This window comes from Ciconia boyciana, chromosome 4, assembly GCF_034638445.1.
Source record: "Ciconia boyciana chromosome 4, ASM3463844v1, whole genome shotgun sequence".
Classification (NCBI taxonomy): Eukaryota; Metazoa; Chordata; class Aves; order Ciconiiformes; family Ciconiidae; genus Ciconia; species Ciconia boyciana.
In genome coordinates, this window is record NC_132937.1 from 89,836,073 (window position 1) to 89,863,658 (window position 27,586).

At 38.8% G+C, this 27,586-nt stretch overlaps 1 protein-coding gene across 1 annotated transcript; it reads left to right on the forward strand.

Moving 5' to 3' along the window:
* Positions 1-2,124: 2,124 nt before the first annotated feature.
* CAAP1 (caspase activity and apoptosis inhibitor 1) lies at positions 2,125-20,190 on the forward strand. Its single transcript, XM_072860584.1, has 6 exons — positions 2,125-2,329; positions 3,456-3,656; positions 5,195-5,279; positions 6,202-6,277; positions 14,878-14,951; positions 19,093-20,190. Exons 1-6 carry the CDS (start codon positions 2,198-2,200, stop codon positions 19,434-19,436), a joined length of 912 nt encoding a protein of 303 aa, XP_072716685.1. The 5' UTR covers positions 2,125-2,197; the 3' UTR covers positions 19,437-20,190.
* The last annotated feature ends 7,396 nt before the right edge of the window (positions 20,191-27,586 follow it).

Here is a 27,586-nt window from a genome sequence, read left to right on the forward strand (position 1 = left end):
CAGTAAATTTTGAAGTCTGTGACCACAGAAATGCCAATATTGTTAGAAATCATTTTATCAACACACCCACTTAGCTTCTGTACTCTGCATGAATAGATGCTGCATTCATTGGAAACATAGTCCACACAAAGGTGCAGGTTTTGTATAAAAATAGCAGCTCAGGTAGTTATTAGGTATTTGATTATTCCTCATTCATCTTTAATACTTGTCCTGTTTCCATGCCTAACCATATACTGCTTAACCCTTTATTTTCCATATAGTTGCTCAAGGGATCTCATTTTCATGGCAAACTTGTACACCCCTCATCAACATTTACTAATTACTTTACCTCTGCCATCTTCAGAGTACACTAAGGCTGTCATTTTGTGATGATAAATATGAAGATCTATTCCCACCCATCCAGATAATCTAACAACACAGATTAATCAAGATCAGCTCTGACCCTGTGACTGCACATCATCTGACTCCGCAGGGACTCATGCTTACTGAAAAAAAATAAATTCTTCTAACCCTTTTGAAAACCCAGTGGCAACCACTGCGTTACCTGTATTGGTTTATTACTTTTTATCATCTGGCCACAATGCTTTTGACCACCACTAGCTTTGTACAACTTGCATTTGGTGGCCCTCTACCTAAATGGGGCAGTACCACCAATGTTGCTTGAAGATCCAACACTGTGGAATATATCAAACTGGAAGGCAATGTGTTTGAATCTGGGAAAAACACTGACCCAGAAGAAAGATGGACACTGGTGCATTAAATAAAGAAGAAAATTGTTGCATGTCTCTGCACGGAAAAGGAGGTTCTTAATACAAATTCTTTCTGTGTAATGATGGACATGTGTCTACCCTGGTCTTTATTTTCAGCTAACTATCCTCTTTAATTGGCATTTCCCTCTATAGCTAATCTTGGCGTTGGTGGCTGCAGGCTGATCAGTGTCTTACTGAATTGCACAGTGGTCATCTGCCTTTAACGGGCTTCTCTGCTGTGATTCCTACTTGTTTGCATCCCATGAAAAATAGTTTGTGTCACACTTCTGCAATACTCATGAAATATCACAGAAACTAAATTTATTGTTGACATTAGCACTCACTGGGATGTGCATATTTGATTTTTTATTATGAGTATTTCCATGCTTGAACCATTTTTAATGGAGCATATCTCAGTAGGAGTCAGCAATACATCAACCAAATCAGTAAGAACAAGTTTCTGGGGACAAAAGGTTACACGACAACCAAGTTAAGGTGATTACTGTAATGTGTAATCTGTTGCTTAAAGCTTCATACCAGGGGCTCAGAGCAGCAGCTCTAACAATTTTTAAGCAAGTCTGAGAGGTGACTCTCCAGAACAAGAGAGAATTAAGTTGAATGCCTCTCTGCTATATGGACTATGGGCAGACTATATGGACTATGGCAAAGGCTAGACCCAGATGAGACAAATCAGCATTAAAGACTTTTTTCTTTCCCCCGGCAGAACGTCTCACAAATCTATTCAGATGCTTTGCAAGTGCTACTGAGCACAAAGACAATGTTACCTGGATAACATAGTTTGCCTGGATTTTATGTCATCTACTTGGGTTTCCAAGGCTTCGGGCAGGATCTTTGGTTCCAAAGAACCAAGGAAAGAGAACGAAGGCCCTCACATTGTTACAAATGCTGAAAGCCAGGAAAACCGGTCACGATCAAATAGTAATTACAGAGGATAAAGGCATTTGTATAAATGGGTGGCCTGCCTACGTTTGGAAACCGCTTTATTCCCGCCTCGCTACCCGAAAAAAATACGCAACGACACTAAAAAACCATCCCAAGACCACTGCACAGCCCGGCAGGCAGAAGGGCGTGTGGGGGCTCGGCAGACAGCCGCCAGCAGCAGCGCCGCGCAAACCCCCGGGGGGAACCCCGAGGCCGAGGCCGCCCGCCAGCCCCGCCGCTAACGGACAGCCCGGCCGCTAAGGGAACGGACAGCCCCGCCGCTAACGGACAGCCCGGCCGCCAAGGGAACGGACAGCCCGGCCGCTAAGGGAACGGAAAGCGCGAGCGGCTCCCCGCCGGAAAGGGCGGGGACGCCCTGCGACGCGGCCTATCAGGGCTCTGCCGGAAGCACGCCTCGCCCTGGGCGCGGGCCTGCCCGGCGCGGGGGCGGTCCGTGGGGCGCGCGGATGTGAGGGTTGTGGGGAGCGGCGGAGCCCGGCGGGGCGATGCCGGGCAGGCGGTCTTCGAAGGAGAAGAAGCGGCGCCGCTCGCGTTCCTGCTGCCCGGAGGGAGCCTCGGGGCCGGGTGGCAGCGAGAGGAAGCGGCGGAGCACCGAGTCCAGCCACGGTGCCCTGGAGGTAGCGCGGGAAGGTGGGGCGGGCGGCCGCTTCGCGGCTCTGGCCGCTGCTTTCCCCGCTCCGCCTCGGAGTGATGGGGCTCGGGCCCGCCCGTGCCTTCTGGGGCGCGACGCGGCCCTCCCCGTCGCCGCCGCGCCCGCCTTCTGTGCCACCCCGGCGGGCGAGGCCTGGCTGCTGTCACTGCCTGAGCTGGCTGCGGGAAGGGTCGGGGGGCAGGCGGCTGTGCCCGCTTCTCGGCCGGATGGTTGCGGCTGGCTCCTGTCCGGACCTGCGGCAGAAGAAGCTCAGGGCCGATTACGTTCAGTCAGAACTTGTCTGCCTGCAGCTGCATAGAGGAGAGAACTCGGAGGGGCAGCGCGGGGAGGCGTGCAGCGAAGGCACCCACGGCCAGGACGGGCAGTGCCGTGGCGCCCCCGTGCACGGCCAGGGGAGACCGGTCTGTTTTCCCAGGCGCAGGAGATGCAGGGCACAAGCTCAGAGGTGACCCCAATCGTGGTGCTCATGCTTGCAGGATTGGAAGTCTGTTCTAGGAGGTGTTGGTGCACGAGTACGAATATTCGCATGATGCACACGCCTGAGTGAATCGTGGAGCTGTCAAAATGTATTTCTAGCTGTTTTTTTTTAACTGTAGAGGCCTTCCACTGATGTATGGAAGATACATGTTCTGATAGAAAGCCCACTTTTATTCTCAGAAGACTGTGCCACACAGGGAACTGTATGCCAATTTCCTTCTTAGTGGGGTAGCTATAACTTACGAGATTAGTGATTTAACTGCACAGCAAATCGGAGAGATGGATTTCTTCTGCCTTAAAGCATGCTTTCATGTATAAGCAGCAGCTAGGTATTTGCAGATAATATTTTCCAGTTAATATTTAAAAGTATTTTTTGCCTCTTGAAGCTTTTAAAATTTCCCCTAGCATAAGAATGGTTTTAGTAACCAAAAATGTAGCTTCTGTAAGGCAGTTAGCTTGCAAACTGAAACACTATTTGGAAGCTCAGAAGTCTACCTTGAGGTGTACCTTGCAATTATGAAGGGAAAGCTGTTGCAAGCACAAATTAAGCTGTAAGTTTCCTTCTTCTCTAGTTCACAGGAAATGTGAAATTTACTTGCTTTCCTTGATTTTAGGAAGAAAAGTGCAATGTACCATCCGGAGAAAAAGTGGAAGAAGCTGAACAACCCAGTGATATAGAAGAAGGAGGATTAGATCTCAGCGTGTCACTCAAACCAGTCAGTTTCTACATCGCGGACAAAAAAGAAATGCTTCAACAGTGTTTCTGTGTCATAGGGGAGAAAAAACTACAGAAGATGCTGCCTGATATTTTAAAGGTACTGAAATACACTTAACTTTATATACTTTTTACAAGCTTGAATGCTTGTGTAACAAAGCACATTTATCTCTCAAGTCTAGTGGACTTCCAGCTTAAAAGCTGCCTGTATATTTCTTAAATAAAGATTTTATAAAGTGTCTGAAAGTAAGACTTTTTTAAGATTTGATGTAGCTATTCCAGCTTACTCCTTTTTCCACTGCTCAGCCATTGCTGAACTGCAGGCTGCTTATTTTTATACCATCTGTCTGTACTGGTTAGTTAAATGGAAAAGGAGTTTCATAATTGCATGGAGTAAATTCAGTAGTGTTGTTCACTAATAAATATGCTGATTTGTTAATAAAAGTTTGATTTCTGTTTGTGTCAGCTGAATTTCTTTGTACAGTATTAAATTAATGTCTGAGATAAGCAATAAAACCCCTTATTGATAAACAGCTTCTGAAGCTGTAACTTCTGTTGACTTTAGTGGTAGTATCGCTTGAGTTTTACTGGCTTAGAACATAGGCTTTTTGAGTCTTGTGAACTGCAGGACTTGGTAATAATAAATTAGGCTAGCAGCCTGTACAGAAGAAGAGGCTGCAGGTGAAATGCCATTTGTGTGATGTTTGTTAATAGTTTTAAAATTTTTGTCTTTAATTTTTATCTTTGAATCATCTTATTAATATAAGTGAGGCAAGACTTCTTCATTTAAGCACGTGGTGAACTGCATACAGTCTCATCCATTTCTTATCTCTGGGAGAAGAGGTCTGGTGCAGCTGGAGGCAAAGGCGTTACTGAGTTAGAAAGGAAGTTGCGAGGTGGTGTAGAACCAAACCTACACTAGAGTCGTGAATGTTACAGTATGCTCGGCACTTTCTAATTTTAGTACTTGTACGTGGTATCATAGTTCATTTGAAAGCGTGAAATTATCACTTTATTTCACCAAGAGGACACCAAGTAGTACAAAAGATGTGAAGGTAACTGGAATACCCATAAAATCTGTGGCAGCATGTGGTAGTATCAAGCATGAGAAATGGATCACAATTTACATATTTCTTATCTTTATTATGATTTACAACTGTTGGTATGTTGTCAATAGCAGTGTTTGCTTCAGTTTGTGAACTTGTATTCAACAGTTGGTGCTGGTCTTTGCAGGCTTAATTATGTAATCCACCTGCTCCCAAGTGATGGAGAATTGGGAGTAATCAGGGCTACAGTTGTATGCAGTCCCATGCTTCACACATATGGCCCAGTATTTCTACTGCTTAGTGTTGCAGCTGCAGTGAAAACACCAGGCCATAGGTCAAGTAACCGATAGCGTATATTGCTTAATTTTTCAGAAAAAAACCACACACACACACTATTTCTGGTAGTTGTCAAAACTGAAACAGCTACCTGGTGTTCTTCAATAGTTGCATCAATACAGGTGAGAATAGGGAGGGGACTTGCAATCTGAGTTAGCTCTTCATGCAGTACAGTTGGAGTGCTACTTACCGTTCATAATTACTTTGTCCTCAGAAATTTTTAGTTGCTTGTGGTCTGTCTTATCTGTCTTCTTAGAATTGTTCCATGGACGAAATCAAAAGGCTTTGCTTGGAGCAGTTGGAGCTGTTATCTGAAAAAAAACTGTTGAAGATACTTGAAGGTATGAATGAAACTTAGGCAGCACTGTACAGCAGAGAATAGTCTGCCTCTAAACTGGATTTTCACTCCGTTTCTAGCTACTAATATATATACACACACACTATATACATAATATTAGCATGTGTACATATGTAATACTGATATATATACACACACTAATATATACTTACTAGTGTGTGTGTGTATATATATGCTGGGTTTGATCTTTTCAGCTTGGATGAAATCATCCATTGATTTAGAAGCTATAAGGGACCCCTATTCAGAAAAAAGTAGTATAAACTTCTTTTCCTTAGTACCCAAACTAAGAACAAAGCTTTTGACTTGGAAAAAACAAAGCTAGGAGTGTAGAAGTATTGTTTGAAATCCATTATTTTAGGTTAACTGACATTAAGTTGCCTCCTGATTCTCTGCAGGGGAAATCTGATGTACTACAATACCAGTTCAATTGTATTAGTAATTGCAGTAGAGTATTCAGTGTAATTAAAGGATTCTTGGTGGATCCCTCTGCTCTGCTGAGACACACAGTTCATGTACTTTGATTAAGGATATGATATTCCAGCTTTTGAGTATCTTACTGAACTTCATTTATAAATGTGTTGCTGTCTTGTCAATTAAGTGGAACTCTTTGAATCTTGAATGCTGCAGAGTACCTTCTATTAATTCTATCTCCTGTGCTTTATTTTTAGTGCCTATACTATCGTATAGCAATAGCTATTCTGTTTTTTTTTTTTCATAATACAGTGTAACTGAAATAAGGTTTTTGGTTTTGAGTAAATCTAATTATAGAACATCTACTTTAACTGGGGAAAAAACCTCTTCTGCTGATTATTGCAATAGAGTTAATTGTTAAGAGTAAGCCTAAGTATATAGGATTAATTATATTACCTGCCTAAATTTTCATGTTTGAAACTGTGTATATCTAGGCAAGATTGGAGCTGATTCTGATACTGACGAGGAGGCAGATGGAGGAGACAAGACTGGAGGTGAATCAGTCAGTCAGTGAGTAAAAGACAAAACACTTAAACTTAATTTAAGAATACTGAACAATACAGGAATTTTTCATGAGAAATGATCAAACTTAATAAACCTCTGAGACTATACAAGACAATACACCAGCGTTGGGTAGATTCAAATACTTCTTAGTTGCTGGTTTGGTTAGTTCATCTAGACGTAGTAAATAGGAATAAATGGATGGGAAAGGTAGTGATAGTAATCCAAATTTCACATTCTGGTCAGGATTTTTGATTTAACAGAGACCTGGTTTCTGATCCTGTCTTTGATTCAGAACAACTTATGAAGTTATTGGATGAAGTAATTTTCTTTGGTCACATCTCATCATACATCATGCAAATATACTAGAAAATGGAGTGATACTAAGTTAAGTGATGTTTCCGTTTTTCTCATGTGATACAGTTTTAATACCCTCTGACACTATTTCTTCTAGGGTTCCATTTGGAGGCTGATTTGTGGCTGTATCCCCCTTTGCTATTTGTTGCCTACGTGATCTGTGAATGGTGTCAGTACACCCATTTATGTGGACTCATTTTCTTATTTTGGACATAGCCTCTGCTGGCTATATAAAAAGGCAAAATAAAAAATTAAAAAACTACAAAATACACTAAATATCAGGTCTCCTTATGTAAAGGAGTCTCTGTTAACTGGTTCATGTTTTGCCAGTGAACTCCTAAATAGAATGAGAAGACAAACTTGTTGGCTAAGGAAACCATGAAAAATGGCCCAGGATTTTGATGTCTGGAGAAATGATATGATTTTTTTTTTAAGGCCTAATTCACAAGCTGTTTACTATTGCAAAATACATGAAATGTTCCTCATCTTAAAGAAGTATGGCAGGATTAGTGCTGCTAGATTTCAGGAAGGTACTTCCATGGCTGCAAGGTGTTTCAAAGCTACTCTTGAGACATGTATCTATGACCCTCAGCTACAGTATATTGAGTTAAGCCTTGCTTATATGCAAACAAAGTAATGATTTGACCTGGTAAAAACCTAAAAAGGGGAAATTGTTACTGTCAATTAATGAATAAAACAACAAAATAAGGAAAGCAAGCAGGATTTACCATTTTTTAACTAGCGGGTTTCTGAAAACACTTAACAACCCATTTGCCCATGGCAAGTAGGAAAGTTTCAGGAAAACAACATCTATAGGATCTAAATCGCAGTTTGGAAGTCTACTGTTTTTACACTATACAGATAATATTCCAGGCATAAGCAGTGAGTAAACCAAAGTGAGTTGGTGTTGTCAACCTTTTCTCATAGCTGTGTTGAAGTACAGCAGAATTAAAGCTGACCAAGTTCTTTAGTGATTGCTGTGGTTACCAAAAACTGACAAAGCTAGGTCACCTTATGTGGCTGATGAGAAAGACGTGAGCAGTAACTGACAGCAAAATCAAGAAGAAATTGTGTTTAAAAGAAAAAGTAAGAGAAAATAAGAGATTGTTTGCTTTGACGAACAGAATGGTTGAGGTGCCCCTGATTTTTGTGTATCTATCTCCATCCTGATAGTTTAATACTTCAGACCCCTCCAAAATGGCCAGGCAAGATATGTTGGTGTAGGAATTGTGGCTTTTGTTCTCCTTTTAATGCAGTGGGTTAAAAAATAGTATGCTACACACAAGGGTGCTGTCTCAGAACCTTGGCTCGTAGGTTGAGCTGTGTGCTAACTTTAACAAAAAACAAAAAGGGAAAGCTGTTTGGATGATAGAGAAATAAAGGGATAGGAGGAAATAGGTAAAACGAGGAAAATTAAGGTTTTGTATTAATCATTAAGCCCAGTGCTCAGTAAGTAGAACAATATTATGCTTTTACAACTGTAAAATGTCACAAGCCCTTTTTACTAAATAGGTCTAATCTTTGGGCATTTAGTCTAACTTTTTTGCAATCCGTGTGTAAACAAATATAAATACAAGTTTGCAAAACTTCAGAAAACTGTGTGTTTCAGCCAGAACAGCAACAAGTCAGTCAGTAGGCAGGGAGGCTAAAGATGCAACAGTGTAGAAGTAGTGAAAACTGCATTGCTGAGCTAAGCTTTGGTTGTTTGTAATCATTAATATGTTTTAAATTATCATCTGAGTTTAAATGGGTGAATTTATTTGCCCTGGGAAGAGAAAAGACTTTTCAGAATGAAAAAGGCAGTTTCTTTGTTTATGTTCTCACTGGTGGTTGTTCATAGTTTGTCTTCATTTCTTGTGGTTTTCTTGTAAATGACTACTTTTTTTCTGCATTCTGTTAATGATGCAACATTAAAGCTTTTTTGTTTTAAGTCCGACTTGCCTTAGTTGTTTTCATGGACATGTAAACGTGAGAAGGAAAAATGTGAATAGCAAGTCTTACTCTAGTTAAAAATTTGTTAACTGATTGGAAACATCACTTTTCTTTCATCCTTGTTCTTAAAAAAAAATAAATAAATTCAACAAACTTATACCTCCAGCAATATCCATGTATCAATAGAAATCCAGAAAGCTTAAATCAATATATCTGAAGAAATTAAGTGTATCAAAATATACAGGCTTTTTTTTCCCCCTGAAATATGTAAATACTTATCTGTCTCTAAAGACCTGCTTCCAGTCTGTACCTTCTAAAAGTAGCAGGGGTTTAGAGAAGTTTCTCCAGGTACAGGGAAGATTGCAAAATTCAGACCTTTATCTGAAGCTTTTGGATAGTATCACATCTGTAATTGTAAATTGAACATTCCTTTTTCTGATGCACATATCCTCATTCTGCCACCAGAACCGGAAGTCCTGAGGCTTGTCCTAGATTTCAGCTTTGTAAAAGCTTCAGATGCTTCCATTAGCATGTAAAGCACTTGCTTTGCTATTTTGTCACCAGCTGCTTCTGTGTTAAACGCTAGAAATCCTGGAGTAAGCATGCATAACTGAAGAAGCGGGGCCTATGTTTGCCAATAACTGGAAATTGCTGTTACAATAGATAACGCTTCATTACTTTTGAGCTCTGTGTAGATTAACTATGCAGTTCTCAGATTCTTGTTATGGTTTCTGTGTTACTGTCTGCAATGGAATACTGTTAAACCAAGAGAATTGCTGTATACCAAGGTTCCAACTAAATGACAGATATTTAATTGAAAGGAGTTAGCCAATTAATGCCCTGCAAAACCCAGTAGGCATTCTTCCCATCTCATTCAAAAGGTATTGGCGTGTTCTTGAGCTATTCCTTTCCTGCTCCCTGAATTGGCTTTTTAAATACCCTCCAACTGAAGGACTGAAAATAAATTATTTGCTGTAGTAATAAAATATGTATTAAAAGAACAAGCATGCTGATATCATTATAATGATCATATGTTCATGTCCATAATGTGGGTAAATGATCTTTTGCTTTGAAAATCTAATGTGCTTATTTTTTTCACTTTGTGAACATTTGCGGTTTAATATTCACTCCTTCAAGAATTTATAGGCTTTTTACTGCTTTGTGGTCATGAGTGCAGTTTTTGTTTGTTTTGTTTTAGAAAGGGTAGCAGTTTAGAGGCTTGCCTTGTTTTAACATGTTTTGCTCCTAGGTACTGGGATGTTCACAAGCATGCAATCGCCATCTGATATTTACCCCTCTAGGACAATTTGGTTACCTTCACCATTTGGAATCACTGCAAGAATAGGCTACATGAGTCATGGGCAGATACATTAGTACTTGGCATCTGTTCACTGTCTTCTGTTCTTATGGTGTCCTCAAACTTCACCTGTAATTGGACTGATGGACATTTCATAGCGCATTAAACTATTTGATTAGCATCTGTCATTTGGGATACCTTTCCTGAGGAGCACTACTTCATAAGGACTGTTTTCTTTTTTTTTAAAAATTGCTTGCTGTTAATTATTTTAGTTCTAATTCATCATGGAAAACTACCCTTGGAACAAAAATTTGCAGGAAGCTTACAAGGACTTGGGACTTCTAGAAATATTTTTTCAGACTTGGAACTGTGAAGGCAAATTTTAATTTAGGAAGGTACATCATCTTTATGTCAGAGTAGCAGAGGTACTGATCTCAAGCCTCACTCCAGAGATTTAGTTGAATGTTTCTTAACGACAATTAAAAGCCCTGTAAGGAAAGTATCAGAGTATCAGTGTGACTGTATCTCATGTTGTCAGACTGTCTTCTAGTCCAGCACATTAAGATATTTTTTTCTGTCACAAAACTTTTCCTGCGGGTGTTCACCCCAGTTACTGCTGATGCTTGGAATCCCAGCCACCAGTATTGCGGTGCTATTGTCTTAATCCTTAGCTGTCCACTCCTCTGACCAGTACCCCTTTTCCTAACCTGGGCTACTGTCTTGCCTAACTCTGCATAATCTGCTGGATGTGGTACCAAATTACCCTCAAACTGAGATTTCTTAGGCAGCTATGCAGGTTCCTGAAAGTAATAGATTCTGTAAAGAATCCACGTGTTTGAGCCCAGGTAAGTATTGCACTAGTGTGGAGCATGCCAACATGAAAAGCCATCATAGGGCACATTTAAATTTACAGTGTTCGTCACCAACAAACTGTAATAAAATATTTACTAACAAACAAGTTAAGGTTAACAAGTTGAGAGCAAAACTGAACTGTGAACTGCTTCTGCTTGGCCACAAGATGGTGCAAAATGCCCGCCTATTAAAGGAAGTAGTGAAGGTTCACCAGCAATACAGTCCAATCCAATCAATTCTGAAAGCGTAAAATGTGCTGTAAAAGTACTTTTGGGTTCTAAAAATTCTTTTGTTGACAGGAGGTGGTCTTTAAAGGAATGTGGTTTTGCTATAATCAGTGATAATGTCAAGGTAACAGGAGGAAACTTTACAACAAGTTTTGATATGTGATTTTTTTTCTATTGATAATTTCTTTTTACGTAGCTGTTAAAATGGGTCTAGGTAATTTCACAGCCAATGTTTGAACCGTAGAGGTCACTCCGAGTTTTCTGTCAATGGGGTGATTATAATTGCTCAGTGAAATTTGGTGTTGGATGTCAGCGTGATGCCAGAGATGTGAAGTTTCTTGCCTGGATACTATTTGTGCAACATCAGACTTTCCCAAGTGACACGCTGCTGTCCAGTGCAGAGATGACTACTCAGTTTAAAATGATGAAGCAAGTGTGTGAGGGAGGACGGGCAGGGGCAGCCTAAGAAGCTTTTGCTCTTAGGGATGAGCAGGGTGTATGACAAACTTGTTTTCCTCAAGATTTGAGTGACTAAGTATAACAAATCATTAGGAGTTGCTTAAAAAAAAAAAGTGGATCCTTCCAGATCTGTTAACCAGTAGCTGGTCCCAGATCCACTGCTCTCCCCAGTTGCTATACAAGCCCGCAAGGTTTGCATCCCCACTCTGGTTGCCACTCAGAACTCCTTGTGCACACAGGTGTCTCTGATAGCTGGTGCAGACCTATGATTGTCCCCAGCAGCTGACACTCAGACTGTTGATCTCTTGGGTATCTAGCTGAGGAATGGTCCCTCAGTTTGCCTACTTGCAGACCCTGGTCTCTTTCAGGAAATTGGCCTCTGATCTTACAGTCTGTCTGGTACCTGGCTCCCAGACCTGTCATCCTACTGGCTGGCTAGACTAGCCTGAGGTTTACTGGTGAATTACAAGCATCTGCATACACACAAATGCATGACATTGAAGTACCCTGAGGAAGTGTGCACATTTTTCATTCTGTCTAGTTTCTGGCAGCACAGTCCTGCAGGCCTCTGTGACCTGCGGTCCCCTTTGCAGTTGCTGACACTTAGAAGACACACACATGCGCATGCGTATATATACAGAAAATAGTGTCGTCTCATTTGGAAAAATAGTTAGTATAGCAATAGAGTTCAATAAGAAGGCAGGACAGACTGTGGTGATCAGGTCCAGGGCTTGGCCAGACAAGTGTACTGACCAGCAACCCGTTTATGCTCTGCTGGCCCTATATCTTCTCTTTTTCTCTTTTTCTTCCCCATGCTTATTCTTTCTCAATCCGCCTCGGCTTCTCTCTTTTCCCACCTTTGGTTCTTCCTCTAAACATCCTGTGCTGCCCTACACGTTCCTATGCTCCCCTTAAAAACATCTGCCAGTAGGTTTTATGCAATCCTGAAATGCTCTTCCCCAGCATCCTATACAGACCCCCTTGCTCCTGTAGACAGTAACACCCTTCAGCCTATAAGGTGGTTTGTCTAGCTGACTGCTCTTACTAGGTTTCATTCCAGAAAATGGTCTGGTTTCTCTCCTTTCACAAGCTTAGGAGCAACTCAGGCAGGGTCATCCTGCTGCACTGATGAACTTAGGAGGGTTCCTCTGCTTGCAGTTTTCCTCTGCTCCTTACTGGGCCTTTGTGCTTATGGTGACTCACCATTAAACACATAACCTAATGGACAGGACAGTACAACGGAGAACTGAGTGTGATAAGCCTTGGCAAGTGACAGGAGAGCAAAATCTGAAATTTCTGGGAAGGTGTGCTCTGACAGCACCATGGACAGATTTAGCTGGTGTCTGTGCTGGCATCTGGCCTAACCCCACCCAGTAATGGAGGTGGGTGGGGAAATGTTGCTACACAGGAGTGTGGCACTGTCTCAAAGCAGAGGACCAGTTAGGCTTTGGTCCCTGGAGCCTGGCACTGAGAGTGCTGAGAGGGTGTGTCCCCTGGGATAGGTTGTGCAGGCTCACTGGAGTGGTAATTGGGGTGGGTCTCAGTTAACTCTGACCTTATGGGTGTGTGTTTGAGTGCAAAACGTTTCTTCACAGCCTATCCTCTGCTCGATCTACTTACCAATTTGAACATGGTAATGTCATGTTGTCCAGTGTTCCTTTTCCCACATGACAGCAGGAAGATTGAGACTCTGATTAACATGTCTGAACCATCACATACAGCAGACCTAATTTTATTTGTTGAATTCCTGGGCTTATTTTACATCTAATGGGTGAGGGCTGTAATCTATCTTGCAGCACCTCTGGCCTTTGTAGTACAAAGGAGTAGAAAATGACTGGAGTAGAAAATAAATGAGCAAACTCTCTTTGTGAAGAGGCAAAGTTTAAATAATTTTCTGATGGGGTTAGCCATATGTACAGAACTTCCCGCTCAGCATAGCTATTTGAACATCTAATTTGTATCCGTTCATCTCTTTCAGCCCTGCTTGGGAATGGAAAGTCCCAACAGAAATTAAAAGGTTGGGAGAATACTTCTTGAGTTGACCATATAGGAAAGCAAACTGAAAGGATACATACCACTGAGTTCTGAGAAAAATGCATGACAGTAAATAGTCTACTCCTAGTTTATTATAATGGCATTGGACAGTACATTTCTCTTGAGGTTTCCTTACTTAAGGTGCAGAACATTTAAAAATTTTTTTTTCAGGTGCTGCATGCATATGAAAACAGCTGCACATTCTCCTTTATCAATTATTGCAGGCTACCATACACATTTTTGTTGCAATGGGTACAAAAAGTGGGAGAAAAAGAAGAGTCTATTGATGTGTAACCTTTGCTGCTACAGAAAAGGAAATAGCAATCAAAATAACTGTGTCTCTCAGACCAAGATGGCTTAGAAGTGTTACAGTGTTCTCCCTCCTGACATAGCCATTGGACACCTGAAAAAAAAAAACTTTGAGAGCATGGGGAAAATAGATCTGTATTCAATTTTAGGAAAAGCCTTCAGGCCATTACTGAAAAACAAGTTGTTAAAGTCATTATATTTACATCTGTGATACCAGAATACTGCTATCCTTTTTATAGTGCAGTTTAGCTCCCACAGGCAGGATAACTGCATTGATTCCATATTAATATGTATGAAACCAATGCCACACTGACATTCAGGGTAGGAAATTGGCAATTCTACTGTCAAAATGCTCACTAAACATGGCAATTGAACTCTTCCTGTGATTGTGGGTCCTTCTGCCTTCCTTCTTCCTGTATATTTCACAGTATTTTCACAGTTTGTATAACTAGTACGTGCAAAATGTCTGAAGGACATGAACATTTCACAAAAGTATCTCTTCCTTACCCTTGTATAAAGCAGTTGAAACCTTACAGGTCAAGGGTAGAAATCTTTAAATAGAAGAAATGAGAAATGCAGATACTGAATACAATTTAACAGTAGAGTTGCATTTCGTTTTAAAAAGTGGCCCTTTGTGAAACTGAGATTGTGATGTAGGAGAGGTGGATGGTGGTGGTATTATCGCACACTGGGTAAACAACCTCACACTTGTGGGATAACAGTGGGGTGATGGTAACTTCATGAAAATAGCTTCTTAATTTCCAAAGAAAACAGAAATAGTATTTTAATGCAACGGAAACTAGTTTTTTCAAATCATTTAACTGTGTGACAATTTATTCTGAGTTTTAGAGAAAAGCTCCTAATATTACTGAGAGGTTACCAGTGTGATTGTTATTCTGAAAGGCTAGGGTGTAGTGGAAATATTTGCTTTATCCTTGTGTATTGCTAGGCAAAGCAAAAAAAAAGCTCATTCTCAAGTGCTTAGATTAGCATTCTGAGCATTTCTTTTGCCTTTATTCATACTGTAGGTGGCCTGTTGGGCTACTACCACATAATTTCGTTAGTTAAAGTTAATGTTTCTTAGAAAAGTTCTCTTAAATTGTAGAAGACGTAGATTAAAATGTCTTCTTATTTGTTTCCAGGCAGGACAACAGTATAGACTCTACTTCTTCACTGAGAGAAGACAACAAGCTGGAAGGTCAGGAATCAAAACAAGGTATGTAGTGGAGAAAGCTGAAATTTTGTTCTCTTGATGTTGGGCAGTGACTAATTCAAGTTAACTGATAGCTCTCTTGTGAACGGTAGCTGCAATCACAGAGAATCATCCTCTTAGAAATCAGCTGGTGTAGGGTTACAACCTCTCCCTTGGGCCCAATTCCAGAAAAGAAGGGGGGAACATTGAAGAAGACATTGTAGGAACTTTGGCTTCTTAATTCTGTGAGACTGGAGGATTTTTTGTGGCTAGAAGCAAATTGCAGCTCTTCAAAGTTTGCTAGTTTAGCTTCTGGAACATGACTGAAGCTCTTGCAAGGCTCATTTGGCTCTTCATATCTAGTTTTTCAGCCGAAGAGGAACATCAGTCATTTCAATTTCTTGGTATATAGATGATTGCTAATACTGCTATTACCATTTGCTGAATTCTTCCAGAGTCAGTTTTACTTTCTGTTAAGAAGCTCATAAGAGTCTACCGTACTCTGTTTTGACATTCATAGATAACCATTATACTAATTGTTTGCCAAAGGACTGCTTGTAATTTAATCATTTTGTTCAGTCTTGATATATGATACCTTGCTTTGCTTGATTGTGCAGAGCTGAGGTCCAATGGAATGGTGCTTAACACTCATCACTCCTGATAACTGGTGTATTTTACTTGAAGTCAGTGTCAGTGGAAGTGCACACACAGATCTTTGAATCTCTGAGGATGAATGTTTTGTCTTGTATATTTTCTCTTTTTAAATGCAAAAACGTAGTGGGTGAGACTTTCAGGTACTACAGTGATTGGCAGAATAGAAAATGCAAAAGCAGGTAAGTTAGTGATACATGTTCGAGTACTTGCTGCATAAGGAAACAGTTTTCTTAACCTGCAGCACTATTTGTTTTACTCCAGTCATTAAATCAGCACCATATAATAACTGCCAGTATTATTTCATACATGAAGGACTAGAATTGTAGGTGTTTCTGTCTCAGTCTATTTTTTTTCATTTGGACTAGCCATATGCAGTAACATCAGAAATAACTTTTCCAATCAAAGAATGTTTCAAATTCTTATAAGCTATTTTTCTCTTTTGCAAAGTTCTAACATTATTTGCTTTCTGCAACTCCTATTTCACAATTCAGCATGTTGTCTAAAAGATGTCTCTTGGAGTAACTTTGTGAAGTATGTTTTTTTCTGAAATAATTAGTGAGGAGAATTAAATGGAGAAGTAAAGAGTCATAATAAAAGCATCAAAACTTTTAGGAGCAGGTTGCTATGGCTTTGTGAGGAATGCTTTAAATGTTGCTTGTTGTACTGTATGGAGTGATCTTAGAACTGACAGATTTCCTGCAGATCTCTTCCACTTTTTGTTTTATCAAGGGGAATTGATGACTGTTGCAAGTGATTGCTTCATTGTTGTTTTTTATGACTTCATGGGCCAGAGTATCATGACGGCTTTGGGCTGTAACAGTGACTCCACTCAACATGTTAACTTCAAAGAGCTTTTGAGAATATCAATATAAATTTAAAGATATAACTCTAATCATTCTGCTGAGCTGCAGCCTGTGATGCTATGGGGAAAAAAAGAGAATGAGAGGACAAGCAAAAGTGGATAAAATAAAATTAAAAAACAGAATTAAGTGTGCTAAAATGAATTTTGCAGCTGTATCTGAAGGAAAAAGTAAAAGTTACCAAATGAAAAACATAATGAGAAATGCCAATGATGATCTTTATTACTGGATAAAATTACAACTGCAAAAGAGGGACATAAAGCCCATCAGCTAATTAAACATCTGTAGGCCAATGAGCTTGTATGAACAGTGTATTATACAGTTTTGGAGGCTCCAGATTCTGAATGGAACCCCAGGTAGCTTTGCCCAGCTTCCTGGTCCATAGTAATTCTGGGACAGACATGAATGACTGTTAACATTTTGTTTCTGCTTAATATGTGACCAATACCAAAAGGAATCCCATGGTGGGCTGGCCCCAGCCAGTAGCAGGCACCCATCAGCCACTCAGTTACTCCTTCCCCAGTGGGGTGGGGGAGACAATCAGAAGAGCAAAAGTGAGAAAAACTTACGGGTCAAGATAAAGACAGTTTAATAAGTGAAGCAAAAGCTGTGCACTGAAACAAAGCAAAGTAAGAGATTTATTCACTACTTCCCATTGGCAGCCAGATTTTTATCCACTTCCTGGAAAACAGAGCCTCAGCATGCATAACAGTTAATTGGGAAGACAAATGCCATAACCATGAACATCCCTCTTTCCTCCTCCTTTCCTTGAGCTTTTATTGCTGAGCACAATGTCATGTGGTATGGAACATCCCTTTGGTCAATTGGGCTCAGCTGTCCTGCCTGTCCCTCCCATCCTCTTGCCCACACCCAGCCTACTCGCTCTGGGGTCAGATTGAGAAACAGAGAAAGACCTGAGGCTGTGCAAGCACTGCTCAGCACTAGCTGAAACACTGATGTGTTATCAAGACTGTTTCAGAAACAAATCCAAAACACAGCCCCAGGCAGGCTGCTGTGAGGAAAATTAACTCCATCCCAGCCAGATCCAGTACAAAGTCAGTTTCTCTTTGGCAGAGAATTAGGATGAGCATGCTCAGGAGTTAACTTTCAGGCTTTGAACTATGATCCATTGATGCACATATTTTTTTGATGTATGGAAATGCTGCTTAGTTGAGCAGGATGTTAGGTAAATACTGACTGATGCCATGCAGCAAGACAGAAGAATTTCCATTTCTTGATCCTGTTGATTCCCATTTCTTTTGATCTTTCACATACTTTGTGTCTTGCAAAGTAAAGTTGAAAAGATAGTGTTTAACTATCTTTTCAAATCAAACTTGTCACAAGTTTGATTTGTTTGACAAGTTTGTCAATCAAACTTGTCATCAAACTTTTCAAATCAACTTGTTCACAAGTTGATTTGATAGTATGGGAAATAGGTAAAACTGCATCTGAAACTGAAATATTAATCCTGAAGTTACTGTCACAGTAGGAACAGGGAAAAACTACTTAGGATTGAAGAAGGCCCTGGTATGTTAATCTCTTATGAGTACTTTTTATACACACTGCTGTGAGGAGGATTTTTTATAGCTTCAGAATTATTTATGTTTTAGGTGTTCAGCTTTTATTGCTTGAAAATTGTGATTTATCTTACAAAAAACAAAGACCAGAAGTTCTCTGTAAACTTCATCTATATGGCTTGTCGTACATTTTCCAGAGGTGAATTTGTTTTCTTGTCAGCTTTGATTAGAACATTGGAGGCACCACATACGTTAGCTGTAAATGTTCCCATATACGCTGTATGTGCCAGTACAATGGCCAGAGTTTGCAATCCAGTAAACCAGTGTTACAAGGTACTGGACTGATAACTATGTGAGATTCTAAATCAGGAGTGCATTCTCAGTCAGGGTAGCATGCAGTATTCCTAAATCGGGACTTAAATGCTGTGACAAATCATAGCCTGTGATCAGGAGTGAATAGCCGAATATCTTTTTTTAAGTGTATATAGCAAAAAAATCTTTAATCCAGAATCAGTAAAACCCTTGGAGCTATGTTTTAAAATGTTAATATTGTTTATAAAAGCAATTTGAGGGTTTTTTTGACCAGAAAAAAAAATATTTTTTTCTCTCTCCCCACCTTTCCCTCACTCTCTCCCTCCCTGCACTGTAAGTGGAGTTTCTATTAATTTTTAGTACTGTGACTGACTAGTGTCCCACTCTGTTTAAAATACATTACATAGTGTTAAAGTGTCATTTTTAAAATTGCATTTTGAAAACAAAGTTTACTTTAAAGATCATAAACAATAATCAATTTTGCACTGCAGAGGCTTCCTTGTGATATAAAACCTTATGATGTATTAATTAGGAAAATAGATCATGTAACTCCATAGGATGGAATAAATTTTCTTGGTACTGCTGCTTTTGCTATACTGCATGTTCTTCTAAATTGGCATAAAAATGCATTAACACTTGTCTAAATTAGATCAGCCTTGAAAGTTGGAGGAGGAAAAGAAGAGGAATTAATTGTCTTAAATTCATAGATCTTTTTGCCACTCTCTTAATCTGCAGAGAAACACTTCAAGCAAAGCAATTTTATAAGTTGAAAGAAAAATGGTTCTTTTAGGCGACTATATGATTGTTACATTTGTGTTACAGGCAAGGGAGAAGATAGTGATGTCCTCAGCATAAATGCAGATGCATATGATAGTGACATAGAAGGCCCATGCAATGAAGAAGATGGCCAAGATGTGCAAGAAAACACTGTCAGAAGTGGAGCTGGCCAGATAGATGACCTTCAGAAGGACATTGAGAAAAGCGTGAATGAGATACTGGGGTTGGCAGAGTCCAGCCCAAAGGAGCCCAAAGCAGCAACCTTAGCCGTTCCTCCGTCAGAAGATGTTCAGCCATCAGCACAGCAGCTGGAGCTTCTGGAGCTCGAGATGAGGGCCAGAGCTATTAAGGCTCTGATGAAAGCTGGTGACGTAAAAAAACAGCCCTGAGATTGTTTAGATTTAATTTTCAGTATTTGTTTTGAAGGATGTGATGTCTGTTCTCTTCAGTGCTAAAGTATATTCGGGTTGGGTATGACATTCCTCATTCAAACCTCATTGTGTATCCTGACCTGTGGCTTAAGCCATTGACAGTTGGTTTCATTGCCTTTAGTGTGCTCCTTCCATGACATGCACAGAGTGGTTTGATGCTTCACTGAGATCAGGTCTCTTTGTGTTGGGCTGTCTCCTCGAGGAGTCACACAATGTATAGAGCTATGCCAGGAACCTGGTGCCTTCCAGAAAGGTTAAGAGAATCAAGTTCTTTGTAACCCATGGTTAGAAATTACCAGCTATTTTATTTATTATCAACTTGTTAAACTACTTGAGAAACTTGATTCATATGTAGTTCATTAAAAATACCTTTTTGAAGACGTCTTTTGTCGTGTGACTGCCTTCAGCATTCTGTGATAGGATTTGAGATTGCTTATTTCTCCTTGAGGCCCAGCTCATCATAATGTAGCTGTTCCAGTTAAAATGAATCATGATTCACTTAAAAGCATACTTAATTTTTAGAAAGTTGAATTTCTAAAGGTAAGGATTTTTTCCTTTCAAATAAACAGTTGAACCATGTTATTTTAAGAGTTATGAAAGTGCCTGAAAGTGATAAATACCAGAGTTTTTATACTGTTGCTCACTTAATTTTGTCACTCTCCTCTGCTGTTTATCTTCTGTGTCATAAGTGAAATAAAGAAAATAGAGTTTTTTCTTGACTATGAAGCTTTTTTTTTGAACATTTGGCATCATATTTAGGGCAATGTAGGAAATCAGACTATTTAGAAGACCTTGAGTTTTTAACATTTAACTGATGTAGTCAGTTCATGTCCCCTGTAAATAGGAAAATCCACCTAATTTCAGTGTAAATGTTTTTTAGAAAAGGCATTTAATTTATTTATATCTATTATATAAGGTTTTAAAATCATAATTCTACTTTTATCTATTTCAAGGGTATTTCTTTGTAAGTAAATTGTATTATAGGATTAATTTTCCTGCTATGATTTCTTACAACAATTAAAATAATTCTGATTTTGTTTAGAATTAGTGCTGGTTTTATACTTGGCTGGTAATCAAATGCATATAAAAATATTTCTGTGTGTGTTTGTTTACATACATGCACACACAAATTGTTTTTTTTTAAGGTACAAAGTTTACAAATGTGGTCCTTGTTAAGTAAAATGATGTATTATATATTGTTACTCCTGATTTTCCCTTGGGTTGTTACTTAGAAACCAAATTAGATACATTGCAACAGTAGCACAGGTAATTTCCACATGCTATTTTGTAGTATTACTGCAGACCTTGTTCTAGTCAAATATTATGTCTTGAATTCTCTTGCAAGGTTTATAATTTTCTTTTTTTTTACCTTCCTTTTTTTTTCCTTTCCTTTTTTCCCTTTATTCTCTTTTTCCCTTTCCTTTTTTCACCTTTTTTCGCCCTTTCCTCTTAACCTCTTTTCTACTCGTTTCCCTTTCTTTGTTGGTAGTCAAGTGCATTGTCTTTAGTAGCAAGCTTCTTAAGTATTTCTTGAAGTATGATTGATTTCCTCTAGGATCAACAATATTGTGAGTAAAATGGTAGCAAAATAGTGCAGTGTAAATTATTAACTAAAACCTTCACTAAATACAGCTGAGAAAATTGCAGTGTGCGTTCACTAAATGATGGCAGTGACCTGAGTAAATTTCACCTGACTGTAATCAGTTATCTGTGGCAACAACATTTTTCTATTATTTTTTAGAAAATGGAGGATGTAAGTTAGAATATGTATATCCAATTCAAAAGGTAACTTAACTCACAATATGTGTGTGTTGTCTTCAGTTAATTTAATTTGGCTGTTTGGTGAACTTGTGATTTGAGTACAGAGAAACAAAAGCAGGTAAGACAGTTGGAAAACCTAGATGTGCTGTGTTGTTCTTTGTACAGTCCTAGGCTAGTGGAACTATGTTAGACTGTAAAAATAAGTTTTACTGCTGCTATACTTGGATCCTTAATGCACTGAATACCTCACACTGCCTGCTGTGGAAACGAAAAAGCTCACCTGCAAGGACATTTGCTTCCTAGTCCTGCTGTGCAACCCTGCGTATCTGGACTGATAGGAAAACTTCTTCCTTATTGTTTGCCTCTCTTCTTTCATGTCAAAGGTTCATTTGCCAGTTCTACAATCTGCCATAGCATTGATGAGGCTTGCGAAATCCCAAGCAATACGAAAAACCAAAAATCAGTCTTTATTATTGAAGAAAAATGTACAATACAGTAATAGTTGACTGAGAGGACAAATGTTTCTAGGCTTGTATCTTCTCTTTTTTACTGGTACTCCCAGCACCTGTGGTTTTATCACCCGCAGAGGTGATTCCTTGCTGACTGTGTACTCCTGCGTGGCTCCCATGTATTTCTGCCAACCACTGAACAGCAAAAGGCTACTTCATGTGGAAGCCATGCCTTGGTGAGGCATAACTTAGCATGTTTTAGGAAAGCTGAATGTAAATCAGCTTTAATTAGAAATATGTTTCCTACACCACCGGAAGAACCGATACAGTCAAATGTATGACGTCCATTCAGTTATGTCACAGAATGATACATTTGCAGTTGTTTCGCAGCAAGGAAATACTGCTACAAGTAATGATAAACTAGAACGTAGTTCTCTTCTACTGCCTACTTGCTGGAGGTATATGGCATTTATTTCTGAACTGAGCTTCATTTTCCTATTGGTTTTCCAGGTCACCTTTAAAAGTTCATTTTGTAGTATGTTGAACTGTCAAAGGTTATTATTTCAAGGTCTGTATCAAGAAGTTGCATATGCTAACTTTAATATGTAGTGTGACAAAGATGAAACAGGTTTACTATGCATATGACAGAGAAGACTTGTAATTACAGCCCAATTAAATTTGAAATTAAACGAGGAGAAGGATTCCAAGAAAATTAAATTAAGCTGTTTACAAAAATAAAATAAAATATATCATAAGAGAGACTTCATGTGATTGATTACACAAGTGCTAATTAATTTTTAAGATATTGTACTATTGCTGCTTAGGTTAAAAACAGATCAGCTAAATTATATGGATTCCTGCATTGATTCATATCACTGCACAGTTAAAAAAATCCAGTGTATTTAAAATATTTATTATACAATGGTTTTGTTGTTCACTTTTAAATATCTCTTTGATTTTTTACCTTGAAAAATAAATTTAATATTTCACTTGGAGGAAGAGGCAATTTGTATGTAAAATGCAGCCATGAATTATTTATGAAACCTTAAAATAATTTTACTGGTTTTTGATCAACCACTTCGTTGGGAAAAAATATTATACACTGGGTGTTGGTCAGCATGAGGAAAAAGATCCTCATTATATTCTGGACTGCAACAGAAATATTTTCTAATGAATTTTGGCTGTCCTTATAGATGAAGCACAGTGCTTTTTTGAGGAGGAGGGTTGATTGTGTTTGTATTAGGTAAATAAAAAGGCATGACTCCCCAGAGAGCCAAAAGTATCTATTATTTCTGTTTAGAGGCTTTGATGTTATTTTTATGGTGATTTCATAGAGAATAGTAATTAGACTTCAAGATGCCACTTTTGAGAGACAAATCACAGGCATTTCCTCAGAAAAGAATTAGTTCTGTTTGTAACACTCTTTTCATTACAGTATTTGCTCTCAGAAAAATATTTTGCCTAAGAGACTTAGTGCCTTCCATAAATTTTTTTTTTTAAGCCGTGTTATAAAATATGTTCTTTGCTGTTTAAAATTATTGTAATTATTAATCTCAGTGAATGGAAGTTTTGATTACTGACTTCAGGTTACTTCTAAATAGATACAAAGGTAGCACGTAGCGAATCAAATAATCTGTGTAGATGGTTTAAGATGCTGCTGTTCTGACCAGATACAGTTGAAATGCCACATTAAACATGAGCAGTGTGGCACTGCATTGTGAATCTCACCAAGCAAGGCAGCTGGATGGCACTCTCCTGCAGCGTTGTCTGTATTTGAGGGAGCACGGTTTCACAAACAGCAGCCACCGTGGGGGAACACTGTAATGGCACAAAACGTCTCTTCACCTTCTGATTCCTTAAACGGTCAGAGCTATAAAGATCGTAAATGGTTGCTTGGTTACTACTATTATTTTTTAAATATTAGTCTACAAAAGCGCTTTTCTTAACTAAAGTTACTTCATTTTCATCTGTGGATAAAGCATGTCAAGGGTTTTCTGAAAAACAGCAACTGAAAAAAGGTTTTGTGCACATGAATGTGTAGTAAGTTGTTATATGGCATTTTACATGCCCATCTTAAGATTATAAGCACTGATTTAGCTTTCTGAGATCACTGATGCTGGTAAACGTGCCCTTTTCACAGAAGATAATTGAAGATTAATTGTGAAATAGGCTCTTTAGTCAGGAAGGGAGATGAGTTGGTTAATTGATGCAGCAACATAAAGAAGAACAGCATAACTTTAGGAGCATAGACACCAAATTAAAACCTGATTATGGAGTCCTGCAATTTAGTCCCAGTAATATAAACATTGATGTTTATTGCTAAGTCAATCTGCAATATATGGAGAGAAAAAAAATGTTTGTTTACTTTATTTATGGCCAAGTTTAAATGTTAAAATACTGGAATTTTTTTTTTTGTCAAATCTCATGTTTCATAGGCCTTTCTTGGCATTAATATTAAAATATGTAAACAGAACATATAAAAGGTGAAGAAAATCTGAAGTTTGTAAAAAGGTTTAGCCACATACCACAAACTGACTCTGTAGTCAGACACAGGAAGACCCCAAAAACATAAATGTAAATATTGCATGGTTATTAAATTGTAGAGCACAAGTAATAATCTCTCTTAAAAAAAATGCATGTTAATTCAGTGCATCATTGCTTTCTTAAGCACATGGGAAAATGTAATCTTTTTTCATGGGATCTGTCTTGATTATTGTTGGACTCAAAACTGAATTTTTGTCTTTTGTATCTAATGGTTCTGCAGAGTTGTTCTAGAGTAATAGCTTACATCATGAATTCTCAAATCTATGATCTTGCATCCCATCTTCCATTTTCAGACTCCAGTGAACCTTACTTTACTAACAAAATCTCAGCTTTACTTCCCTGGAATACTGTGTGCAGTTCTGCATGTCTGTATCAAAGACATATCTATTGTATATGCAGGCAAAGACTTCTAAGGTCACCAGAGGAACAGAGGACATGAGGCATGACTAGAAAAGCTTGTTTAGTCTAAACACGTTGAAACTTGCCTGTAAAGACAGGCAGAAATAGAGTACTGGGAAAGACATTTAAGCTGAATATGAATACTGGTGAGGAACTATGAATATATTTTGGTTAGGTTACTTGTTCCCAGGCTGCCTCCTTGTCTCCTCCCTCCCGTACCACTGTTGTGCAGGTAGTGTTTACATGGGTATGTAGAGAACCACATCAGGAAGCTCATTCGAGCCAGGAATCCTGTCCATTTGCTCCTCCCAACTTGGATCAGCATCCCGATCAAATTTGCTGTGTTGACACAACAGAACGAGTAGTGAAAATCTAACTGCTGAAAACGGTGCTGGATTATATTACACAAGTGATACCCCAGGTTCCTCCAGTCCTTGAGATATGAGGCATCAGAATTAAGGTCCATGATTTAATTCCATCTTGTTGAAATGATGAAGATCTTAACTCAAAAATGGTAGCTGAACTGCTCCTAATGTAAACTATTTTAGCTATTAAATTTGCCAATGTTGCCAATAGCTACATATTTCTGATTATTGGTATTTTTTTTAAGCAAAGTCACTTACAGTGTAATTGTTACCATGTGTAGTCTGGTCAAAGTTAGTGTCTTATAATTCTGTGGAAATTAAACTTTTGAATTGCATCCACACTAGGGGGCTGTGTTGCTTTAACAATGTCTGTTTCAAAGAGCTATGTACTAAGAGCAGAACCCAAGCTGGATAAACAAGTCGTAAGCACTGCTTTTCCCTACATAAAAAAGGAGGTGGGAGTAGACTAGTAAAGGGGAATGACTTGCAATTTATACAAATATAAGGTAGGAGCAAGGAAATTTTGTTATATGTGTACTTAGATGAAATGTTGACGTTTAAGGATGAGGTGATGCTCTCATTGTCTTGAGATGAGTTGAAAGGCTGAGACCAGCACCCTGGTTACTTCAGTCCTAATGTGGCACTTCATACCTAGGATGCATAGCCCAGTTTGCTGGAATTGGGGACAGGTATGTTGCTCTTCATCAAGATTTAGCAACCGTAACATTTTCTCCTCCATAAAGGGGAATTGCTATACACTGCATATCCCAGTGCTTCTGCTTCAGTGTCCTATTTCTTTGGCTGCACCAGTTCCTGTATCACTACAGGTTGTAGGATTGCTTTGTTACTAATACAGGCAGTCCTTAAACTATCTTTTTAGGAAGCCATCTGCTCTACACCCGAAGCAAAATTAAGATTGTTTGATACCTTCTCCCACTTGTTTTCCGGGCCTCATCAGGACATTGATGTAGAGGTATACTGAAACTTGAGTGGATGCAGTATTGGAAAATTAACTGAAGCGACCTCCTGCCATTGTAAAGGCAGGTAATATCTTTTCTATCTTAAATTTCTACTAACCTTTTTAAATACTCAGTGGATCTAAGCAACTCTATTAATGGATTGCCTTCTTGTTTAACTGTGTAAAAAAGGGTATTTTAAAGAAATAGGTTTCTTATGGAATTTATCTTTGTACTAAAATGCCATAGAGCTATTAATATAATTCCCAGGAAGTTAAAATAGGTAGCATCTACCATAGTAGGGCCCTATTTAGAAAATCTAAGTTCCCTTTACATTTCTGAGTCTATTCTTTCATATTGTTTGGGCGCTTCTGAAGAGCTAGAACCCACTAATAGAAAGAGTTAGGTATCAGGATTTAGGTAGAATTCAGGCCATTCAAATATGTCTCTTCTTACCAAATATTGGTGTCAGGTCACACAACACTAGAGCTTCATTAGTTGTTTCACTAATTAATCTGCATATTCTTTTCAAGAATACAGTAGTATCTGCTTTGCAGGAGAGCCCATTGCGACAATTTCTGTGCTTTCATTGTTTTAAGAGTATGCCTCTATACATGTCTTGGCATGATGGTGTTTATCATCAGTAAATTACTCATTTGGTTGGTGAAACAAACTGATACAGGAATTGGTAGATCATGGTTTTACTAAATCTCCAGTTGGTAAATCTTGGTCCTGTAGCAAAAATAATGAGGCTCTGCAGGTGTCTATGTTCGCAGGCTAGAGTCATTTCAGGCGGGTGAATCCTGTTCCTTGCACTTTTGCAACATTGGGATGTTTTAAAATAAATATTGTCTGTCTAAGAACTGAGAAATGAAGTTTACTAAGATTTTTATTGTCTCATGAAAAATATGACATGTCAAAGATGTGAATGACTGAAATGCTTTTTAGTGGACCAGTTTTTGAAAGTATGTTACTTCACTGCCATAGCCCTAAATTAACACTGAAATTTGTATTGGGAAGCTAAGCCATAAACAACAGAGGGGGAGAACAGGGAGCCACTGGGCCCCTACTTATCCTCTACTTGCTGCAGAAAAAGGTAATGTTGCCAGTATTGTTCACTAAACTGAAGTGAGAGCTGTGGTCAGTGAAGAATGGCAGCTCCTAAAGCTGTTGGGGTATAATACATGCTTATCATTGAAACCTGGAATCACGGTCAGGAATCAGCAGGCAGGGTTTGACATGGTCGACGTAAACCTGGTTAGAATTGCAATTCAGACTATCCCTTTAATGTGGAAAAGGGTCTTGGGTAGACTAACTTTACTTTATTGTTACTTTAGCAATGATACATCTTAAACAAATCTCCAAATGCCAAATTTTCTATGGACCAGTAGATTTTATATTTATATTATTTATTTTATGTTTTATATTTATAAGGAAGGCTTTCCATGTTAATTGAACCATTAAGCAAAGAACAGTTAATCCTCTCATGAGGACCAAAATTCTGTTATCTACCCTCATCATGTCTTAAATAAAGGACATGGATGCAGGAGGAAATGCAGTACTGAAGTGTATGTGAGGGTTTTTGTGCATCTGTGATTATATAGTGAGACAGCATGTATATTTACTACTAACAT